The sequence below is a fragment of the Puntigrus tetrazona genome, chromosome 1 (assembly GCF_018831695.1).
Source record: "Puntigrus tetrazona isolate hp1 chromosome 1, ASM1883169v1, whole genome shotgun sequence".
Lineage (NCBI taxonomy): Eukaryota > Metazoa > Chordata > Actinopteri > Cypriniformes > Cyprinidae > Puntigrus > Puntigrus tetrazona.
The window spans coordinates 25,485,816-25,496,525 of NC_056699.1; the positions used below are offsets into that span (position 1 = coordinate 25,485,816).

At 37.4% G+C, this 10,710-nt stretch overlaps 1 protein-coding gene across 2 annotated transcripts in view; it reads left to right on the forward strand.

Moving 5' to 3' along the window:
- meis1a (Meis homeobox 1 a) overlaps positions 1 to 8,164 on the forward strand; it is a 24,459-nt gene extending 16,295 nt beyond the window's left edge. The window contains exons 10-13 of one of the 2 annotated variants that reach the window (XM_043249137.1): positions 4,253 to 4,311; positions 5,567 to 5,653; positions 6,488 to 6,588; positions 7,417 to 8,164. In XM_043249137.1, the coding sequence (XP_043105072.1) occupies positions 4,253 to 4,311; positions 5,567 to 5,653; positions 6,488 to 6,549 (208 nt within the window). In that variant the 3' untranslated portion in view covers positions 6,550 to 6,588; positions 7,417 to 8,164. Of the gene's footprint in view, positions 1 to 4,252; positions 4,312 to 5,563; positions 5,654 to 6,487; positions 6,589 to 7,416 lie in introns of both variants that reach the window. The other variant, XM_043249127.1, reaches the window with a different exon arrangement.
- The last annotated feature ends 2,546 nt before the right edge of the window (positions 8,165 to 10,710 follow it).

Genomic DNA, 10,710 nt, shown 5'->3' on the forward strand with positions numbered 1-10,710 from the left:
GCGAGTGAATCATTTCCAATGAGAACCACAAAGGATCTCGCAGAACTTTAATTCGCTCCTTTCTTCTAAAGCAGCCACAATCAAAAAGTACATGGCGTGCAAACCAACACAAAACAAATGCGCAGATGACAGATAGACAGACGGACACGTCCTTTAAAGAAACTCTACAGGCTTGTTTTTACAGTCTGAGTGTTTGGTTTCCAAATGTCTCTTGAATTTCTATGGCTTCATGCTCTCGGCAGCCAGTCATTCACCACACAAAAACACATTGCGGTCACCGCTTACAATGGATATGCTTGCAGCAACTGAACCCTTACTTCACGCAGTCCGGAGTGTATTTTTGGAGCTCGCGTGGTTCTCCGTGTTTCTTAGACAAGACCTGTCCGTCTTTGCATCTGTCTAATTTGGTGAGCTTTCGCAGATAAAGACGCGTTTGACAGCCTTGCGTTTCTTCTCCCTATCAACCGTTAAGCTGATAAGCGTATCTGTTTTGCTATCCTAACTGCGCAATTACATGGTTAGTTTAAGCATTTATCTTTTTTTTTCCCGTGCAACAAAAAAAAAATCCTTTAATAATTCGCGCGCTCCTTGTGACCCTCCGGTTGAGAAGCGCTAGTCGGCTCAAGAACGGCACGCAGTGAAAAATGGTTCTTGACAGCCATTTACTGCAGAAAAACATCGAAGATGTGTTATTTATAAGAGTGCATGCTCTTAATGTGGAAGGAAATGACCTGTGTCGTCTTGATTTCATGGGAACATTTCTGCTTGGATATATATTTCAGTAACATTAAGTCACAAAAAGAAAGAAAAGGGAAAAAAATTATATATATATATATATATTTTCAGTAACATTAAGTCACAAAAAGAAAGGGGAGAAAAAAAAAATATATATATATATATATATATATATATATATATATATATATATATATATATATATATATATATATATTTTTTTTTATATATTTCAGTAACATTAAGTCACAAAAAGAAAGGAGAGAAAAAAATAATATATATATATATATATATATATATATATATATATATATATATATATATATATATATATATATATATATATATATATTAGAGAGAATTTTTATTTATTTTAATTATTTTAATTATTAATTATTAATTTATTTAACAATATATAAATTTTGCACTGTGGGTGTATTCAGGTTTATTCCGCCATATCTAATAATTTCTGCGGTTCTATTACATGAAGTACATTTTAATTGGCAGAACATTTTCTTTGGCTTTTGGCTCATCACTGTAAACAAAATCCAGACCTCAAGAGCCCTTCATAATCAAAATGACAACTAATTAGCATTTTAATCACCAGAGCGAAAATACATTAGGTGCTCTTCAAAGCCCAACACAAACAAGAGCGCAGAAAGTGCTGTGTGTATGTCTGCAGCTCCAGAGCGCGGAGGAAACAGGTGAGGGAACGAGAGGGGCGAAAACGAGCTGCTGTCAAATTAAACAGAAATTATCACTGGGAACAGCTGGACTGGTTTATTTAAACGTGGAGACACACACACACACACACACACACACACACTGTCCTCCGAATGAACTCAAAATACAGTGGGACTAAAAGAACACTTCGTGTCTGTGGTTTCCAGACAGGAACATTTGTTGTTGAGTTTTAGCTTCAATGGCCTACAAAATATCATATGGCGAATTAATGTAAACCGTGAGGCCTAGGAATGTACGGTGGGGTCTGAAAGTCTGACGCTACAATGATTTTTTTTTTTTTTTGTCATAATTTAAATTATCAGAAAGCTTTGAAATTTTGTTAAAACAAAGAAAAGCGGTGACAGTAAGCATGAACGTTAAGCACTTTTTAGTTCAACTTTTAACCTTAATTATACAGATAATATCATTTGCAAATAAATATTTAGTATTACAAAGGAAAATTTCACTAGTTGTCACTTTCCATCCCCACTGCATATAATAAATTATAATAATTTAAAACCCATCTATCTATCTATCTATCTATCTATCTATCTATCTATCTATCTATCTATCTATCTATCTATCTATCTATCTATCCAATAATCTAGTTAATATTAATCTAGTTAATATAAAACTTTTACAATATATATAAATATATATATATATATATATATAGAAAATTGAGTAGATTTATCTCTGTATATATATATATATATATATATATATATATATATATTTATTTATTTATTTATTTATTTATTTATTTTTATTATTTTTTCAAATCAAATATAATATCATTAATTAATATTATTTAGAATATTTAAGAGTTCATTCTTCCAAATTGTGTAGATTTCTCTCAAATATATTAATACTTTTGCATATTTTGGGGTTATGTGCATATGCATTTATATGTAAGCGCATGTATGTCACAGCAGCTTTGTTCAGTGTTGGATTGTGGAGGAAAGGTACTATGTGTTTCTTTGCTCCCTCGTGCACCAGAAAGGGCCCCCAAATATTTGACTTGCTGCGTAGTGTTGTTATGTGTTTGGCGTGCGTGTTGGGCCGCGTACGAGTGTGTGTGTGTGTGTGTGTGTGTGTGTGTGTGTGTGTTTGGAGCGAACAGGCAGAGGCATGAAGCTCGTAAACTTGGTCTCGTGGTGAGAAGAGGGGTTCAGTGAGGGGTCAGCTTTTAACCCCCTTAAAGAGTGGGACGGGCCCGTCCCCACTGGGGATACGGCGCCTGTCTCTGATTGGTCACCTAACGGGCGGAGCTGAGAGAGATGCTCGCCCTCTACAACCTCACAAAAGCGTTTATAGTACCTGCTCTGAATGTTCGACCTCTAGCGCTGCTCTTCCTGTTTATCTCTGCTTTTAAATGCCGCATTACTCCAGAGAAGTGCATCTCCTTCAACGTAATACGTGCAGTTTATTATTTTATTATCCACGTGATCTCTACAGCTTTTAATATAGTTTTTTGTCCGTGAAACTGTTAAACGCATTTTAATGCCGACCAAGGCATTTATTTTAATGTAAAATTGTTGCGAAAACAGTAATATTGTAAATTGTTATTACAGTAAAGTGTCATTTATTCCTGCGACGCGAAGCTAAAATTTTAGCATTAATACTCAATAAGCGTTTTTGATTACTGTCGAAACAGTTGCTTAGTATGTTTGTGGAAACTGTGTAGCACTTTTGTCAGGATTCATATTTAAAAAGCATTTATTTGAAATCTTTTGTGACGTTGTAAATGGCTTCCTCGTCACTTTTGATCAGTGTAAGGCATCCTTGCTGAATAATTAATTTCTTCCAAAAAAAGCTTTACGTGCGCAAAGCTTTCATTTTGGATTTTTCCTGTTTTCCGATACATTTGAGGAGCAAAACTTAGCGAAAGATATTTTACCCCCCCAAAGAATTGTTAGGCGCGTGATTAAAAAAGTTTGCCAGCGTGGTAGTAAAAATAACTGAAAACGAGACATTTTCTTTCGCAGTAAATTCCTCTTTTTTTCCGCGGTGCTGTGAATGTTTATGTCTGGCCGGAGTTGGCTTCTCCTCACCCATAAGTCTAATGTCGCGCGCTGTTTAACGTTTCAGATGCTGACACCTCTTACAGAGTGTGTAATCCACTTCCTGTGAATTAAAAGTAGAGCTTCCCCTCCTTTGTGAAGGTTAAAATGCGAGCGAAGCACCTGGGGAGACGCAGAGCAGTCATTAATCATGTGTGGACTTGTGCCCTGGCACCCGGCGGTCAGAGGTCACGGCTGAGAAAGAGCAGAGCTGTGCCGCTGCCCGGGGTGTGAGGTCACCGAGTCAGGGGGTCAGGGGTCAGCCGTAGCATGGGAATAAATGCGGAAAGCATTGAAGTTCTGCGGAACGTGCTCATTTACCTTCCGTGTTCAAATAAACGAGCGTTCTAAAACTTTTACCGCCGGCAGCGTTGTTGTGGGCCGTTGCTACGGTGTTGCTAGGTGCTTTCATCCCTCGTTCTTCTGGTCTCTGGATATGGCTGGCCCGTTGGATTTTATTACCCAGCGGGCGAAATCGTAAATCTGATCATTTCGGACTTAATAAGCTGCTTGATTTGAGGAATCGTTCATGTCTGGAGCGCAGGCGGCGCTGGATGGCTTGCAAGCCAAAGTTTAACACTCTGGGTTTGTTCAAATCCGTAATCGTAAGTATGAGCAATCATTTTAACGATGTTTGCCTTTGACAGAAGCCAGGAGCGTTCATAAAACATAAATGTGCTTTTATTGTCTTTTTGTAGTGTTTTCACCCCTGTTTTCCTTTGCTTCATCAGGTTTATCAACGCCAGGAGAAGAATCGTCCAGCCGATGATCGACCAGTCCAACCGCGCAGGCAAGTGCCTTGTAAACCGACTCCGTTTCACTCAGAGCTGAACTGAAGTGCTGTTCGTCACGTTCCATCTGCACTATTCTTTTCATTTTTGGTCTATGCAAATGCTTGTGAGATAAACGGGTTTGGCGGTGCACGTTTCAGGGGGTTTTATTCAATGTTTTATGGTGCAAAAATCAAGATTTTAAGACCGTGGCTCCAATTGAAAGCGTTTTAAAACGATCTCTAAGCATGCTGAAAATTCAGCTTTACCTCGCAGAAATAAACCATATTCAAATAGAAAATACTTATGCACAATATTACTGTACTAATATATATACGTGTTTATGTGAAACATACGATATATTGCATATTTATAAAATAAAATGCATTTGAAATACATTTATTATAGTCTACTACAAAAACATTTTCATAGTGATGTAGTAAATAAAAATACCCTGCAATTGTACTTTCACTAAACGGGTATGCTAAATTTTAGTAACTCATTTTGTACTTAATTAACTTTAATTTCGCATAAGTATTGCTGCACTTGAAGATCTACTGAAGTACACTTGATTCTGCTGAAGTTGAACTTCAGCTTTACTTTAAATACCATGCATTTAAAGACAGAGATCGTATAATCCTTAATAATAGTGAACCCATTCTAGGCTTAATATCAAGAAATATGCATTGTGCACAAATAGTACTCCAAATAAAGTTGACTCATAATTTTTATATCAGTAAGTCTCGAGCACTATGTCAGTAATAGATGTGAAATATACTTACTACGAAATGAATGCATTTGAAATATATTGCTTTTTTAAGTTTTAATGTGTCAAATTAAAATAATGGACCGGTCGTATATCTGTATCTATTTCTGTTGTGTTTTGCTATTTTGAAACTCAAGCCCGTGTGCTGTATGAACTGCCCTTACAATGATTTTCAGGATGAATTAGTTTAACTCAGCCTTAGCCATCACACACACACACACACACACGCTGCTCAGGATGAAATGTGAGTTTTGTTGGTCTAGTAAGGGTTAAATGCTTGCTGTTTGCAATGGATCTCAAAGATAATTGCCTAAACAGATGCTTACAAAATTATCAATTTTTGTAGTTTCAGTAAAGGGTGTTGTCAGCATCGCCTCTGTTTACATATCTCCTCTGGGAAGCGACTGGCGTAGTTACGTCTGACCTTCTTAACTGTCTGTTGTGATATGTGTGTGTGTGTGTGTGTGTGTGTGTGTGTGTGTGTGTGTGTGTGTGTGTGCGTGCAGTAGGTCACAGTGGCCCATACACTCCTGATGGTCAGCCAATGGGAGGTTTTGTAATGGACGGACAGTCACACATGGGCATCAGACCACCAGGTACATCAAGCTTCTGTCTGAGTGTTCAATTTGTCAAATGTACAAAATGCAGATCTAACTGAAGTCAGCACAGCTTAATTCATATAATCAAGTCAGCAAAGCACTGTTTGGTTTATAAAAAGTGAAAAGGATATATATTAAATCATTTTTTGTTTAAAGAACAAGTCACCAGTGTGGTGTTGTGGACTTTTTAATGTTGTATCTGGGGCATTTAAGCATACTTTTCCTGATTAACGCAACAGAAAAAAAAGAAAGAAAATACTTTTATTTAGCAAGGATCTATTAAATTGATCAAACGTGGCAGCACAGATATTTATAATGTTACGAATGCAAATGAATGCTGTACTTTTTAACTTTATATTTGTAAAAGAAACAGATATCGAAAATCGGCAGCACAACTGTTTTTGACATATATATATGACATATATTATTTTGACAATAATATAAGGATGCTAGTTTCTTGAGCAGTAAATCACCATAGCAGAAAGATTTCTGAATCATGTGGCACTGAAGACTGGAGTAATGATGCTGAAAATCCAGCTTTTCATCACAGGAATAAATTACATTTTACAGTACATTCAAATTGAAAGTAGTTATTTTAAATTGCAATAACATTTTACAATATTTGTTCATTTACGCAAAAGAGGCTTCTTTCAAGCGCATTAAAAACTATCAATGACCCCAAAATGTCTGAACAGTATAAATAAATGTACACGTTAACAATTAGATGTGTGCATAACTGCTGCTTTACACAATATCTACTCAAACGTCTCTGCGGTCAAGGCCGTTTGTAGATGTTTCTGTGATAGCTCTGTCTCTCTCTGTCTCTCTCAGCGGCTCTGGGTGGTCTTGGGGGAGTGAATATGGGGCTGGAGAGTCAGTGGCACTACATGTAAACAAACCCCTGGCATCCTGCTGAACGCAGCAGAGCAGAGGTACGGTCCCGCACCGGGGATTCCCCTCCAGTGAGAGCGGCTCTTGAAGCTCTCACGCTTTCACCATTCCTCTCTCTTCTTCTGTCATCATTTGTACAAGCAATTCTCGTTCATCAAATCCCTGAATGTGCTGCTGCACGAACCGTACGCTGTAAAAAACATTTTAGCATTACAGTAAGTCTTAAAAGGTAATACTTTCCAGGTTTCTTCAATACGTTTATTTGTGACTCCGGAACAGAAAGCCGGTTCGTAAACAGCAGAGGTATAGCAATAGCCAAAAATGCTTTGCACTTTTACTTTTATGCCAAAAATCTATAGGATATTAAGTAAATGTTCCATCGAGATGTTTTATAAATGTCCTAAATATGTTTGATTAGTAATATATGCATCGCTGAGAACTTCTTTTGGACAACTTTAAAGGCAAATTTCACTATTTAGATGCATTTTGCATTTTTAAACAGTTGTATCTTGGCCAAATGTCGTCCTATCCTAACAAACCGTACATCAGTGGAAAGCTTATTCGATTCAAATTTAATTATTAAAGTACCCTTATGACTGGTTTTGCGGTCCAGGGTCACATTTGTGAAATATACAAGCAACCCTATCCCATAATTCCATTGTCACTTGGTATAAACCACCCAGACTGATTAATTAGTCACTCAATTACTCCGTGGAGACAGTTTATGACATCAGAATCAGTTAATGTCTCAACCCACAGGAAAAGATAAAGATGAAAGCGGCTGTTTTGATAGAAATGTCAGCTGGGTTGATTTGTGGCGGCGCCAGTACTGTTTCCTCATAAACCATTTCAACTCTTTTTCATTACAGAGTCGGGCTTTTTTTTTGGCGAGAGGATCGATCCTTTGCTCACGTACCCGGATTGGATTTTGACTTGCACCTCCACGAACGGCCTTTATTCGACGGTACAAAACCCCCTACAGCTTCACTCTCGAGACCAGGCGGCACAGACGCATTCAAGATGGCCGCCGGGACTCACCTTCCCTGAGATGGGCAGATCAACCGTATCGGGACAGAGAGAAAACAATACAGGATAAAGCAATGCCTCGACACCTGGACGGAGCCGCTCTGGGCCGGGGGATTCCTTGGCGTGACCTTTCACCTGGAACCAGGTGAATCTTCAAGTGGCCTGGAAGGTCAAAACAAAGTCTCGTCTTTCAACTCAAGTGCCACCTCAAACGAAGAGTCATTATCCTGCAGACAAAAGCCCGGGAGTATATTCTCAGCGACGCGCCGCGTCCATTACAGGAGTTCACGATCTGATCTGTGCAGAGCAATTCAATACAAAGCCCGTAAATGTATATAATGCTGCTGGATGTGTCAAACGTGACGCGTAAACACCGACGAATGCAAATAAAGGTTTCTCACACACCATTTACTGCAGTAGAAATGCGCTCAGATGCATTGGGACAGTCGATGATCGTTCTGGATTCGACTGACGTGAGCTGAGCTGTATATTCACACTATGTGTGTGTGAGTGTGTGTGTGTGTGTGTGTGTGTGTGTTTGTTTGGTTTTCAGTGAGTGTGGGTTTATTCACATAAAAATTCATACCTCAACGCGTGTGTTTTATCATTTTTGTCGCACGTCTGCTCCGATTCGTGCGAGGGATGGACCGCTAGTGCACAGTGTATCACGTACGGTGCGTTTTAAAATAGTACACTGTGGGGTCAGTGTGGTTTTTTTTGGTCATAAATTCATCCGCAAGGACGCAGTAAATTGATTCAGAGATATTTGTGACGCTATAAAAATGCATATCTGAATATGGGCTAAAAAAAATGTCACCGTTTCAAGCTGTTAAGGAAATTCAGCTTTGCTTTACGGGAATAAATTACATTTTTACATATAAATTGGAAAAGGTTGTTTAGAATTGCAGTTAATTTTACACAGTGTTTACTATATATTTGAACAAATAAAGATGTATTTAGAGAGACTGACCCCCAGCTTCTGAATGATAGTGTATGTAAAACAATATGGAATTATGAAAAATCGTATCCAATTTTGTGCAAGAAAATATTGCAACTCCAGTTTTACCAAATAATTCTAAAAACAAATAATGCAGTGCGTAGGCTACTTGTCATATAGAAGGTCAAATTGGGTGCATTGCATTGTGGGAAACAGCATTCGATTGTGCGGCAAACACAGTAGGCCTATGTATTTTATCCATACTGTACTTAATTTACATACTATATACTGAAGAAATAGTAGTATGCTAGTATGTTATTCTGAACACAGCCTGCGTGTTGTTTATGGAGTGGACTGCGCACTGGATCTGGTGTGTATCGCCCTCTGTAGGGCTGGAGAGATACTGCTTTTCTCCTGTGGTTTGTCTTGTAAATGACTTGTTCGGGTTAAACTGAACATTTTATCAACAACTGGGGCAAATTAATGTCTGGTCCACGTCCAGACAAACATACATATGTGCATCCTCACCTAAAATGAACTAATTCCTGTAGAACAGGAAGGAGGGCCGAACGAGAGAGAGTGGTTTGTGAACATGGGTTGCGGTTGTAACAGAATCATCTGTGGTATGAAGGTGAGTGATGCTCGGAGAAATTAAAACGTCTGGGTTGGATTTTTTAATGCTCGATCTCGCTCTTCTTCCACTTTCCTGTTTAAAGTCAGTACCAAAACAAACCCGCCGTCATCTCAACACTGGAGAATCTTGAAGCGGATCCAAAACCATGTTTACAATTCTGGCAAACTGTTTTACGTTTACATATTTTACTCTGAAGCCGTCTTCCTGTTTGCATTATGAGTATATGTTTCAGTTATTCCTACAGACCTTTAGCTGTACAGGAGTACTGTGCGTTCAGTGAAATAAAGCGTATACAACGTTTTAGGAACAATGACATTTTTGCATTGTAAAAAAATTTATTAGTTGCCACAATGCATCTAGAAATTATATATATATATATATATATATATATATATATATATATATATATATATATATATATATATATATATAAATTAAATATAAAAAAATTCAATATATATATATAATGTGTGTGTGTATATATATATATATATATATATATATATATATATATATATATATATATATATATATTTTTACAGTAATAGGTCAGTGGGGAAAAATAGGTATTTGTCATAAAATAGGAGATCTTTAGACCTTTTCCTTAAGGCTTCAGTCTATTTAAGCTCAATATCATTTATTATATGCAGCAATACATGATTAACACATACTGTTTTAACCCTTTAAATCATGCATATAATAAGGGGTGTCCACAATCGAAACGAGGAAACGAGAGGATTGAATATCTCTCTGGATCTGTTTCGGTTCAAGGGCAAAGAGGGAAACGGATGGGTGTCGGGTTGTCTCGTGAAAGCTTGTACCAGGACAGGAAGTTGCCCTCAGTTGAAGAAGCGACTGGCTTCACTTAACAAAGACACGGACGTAGTCACCAGGAAATCAAAATTCACCCGATTACTCACGAATTTTTCATTTATCTTAAAGTTAAGTCACTAAAGTTAAGGTGTGTGTTTATCTCTCACGGTATAAAAATAATCAGTGTTTTTTGCCATTTAAACTAATTTGGAAGAATGATGGGTAATCAATGCATGCGTTCACTGGATTGTGTTTTTTAACAGCATCGTTCAGCTGACAACAGAAAAAACTTTTAATAGACATTGTTGGTAGTGAAAGCTGAAAAAAATGTCGCTCACAGCTTATATAATTTCAATATTGTCTAACAAACCTGATTAAAGTCTATTAACACACCAACAAATGGTAAGAGCGCTCAACGGTTTTCGTTAAAGCAGGACGGATTCTGATTGGCTGTCAGTGATCTATTTATTTTTTTATTTTCTCATTCTTTGAACAACAACAAGGCATCCTTAGACGATAGACCATTTCATGCACACCTTATTACAAAATACACCGTGTTATTGGTCATCTGTCCCGAGTTCGAAACCCATCCCGCCATAATAAAGGGACAAAAATAAATATTTAAATATATATATATTAAAACGATTCCAACGATATTCATTCTCTGTTGTCGCGTGCCTCCTAGAAAACAGGCTTTATTATTTTTGAGACATTAGATATAGATAGAATGCATTTTGGCCGTTTTGGGGTCCA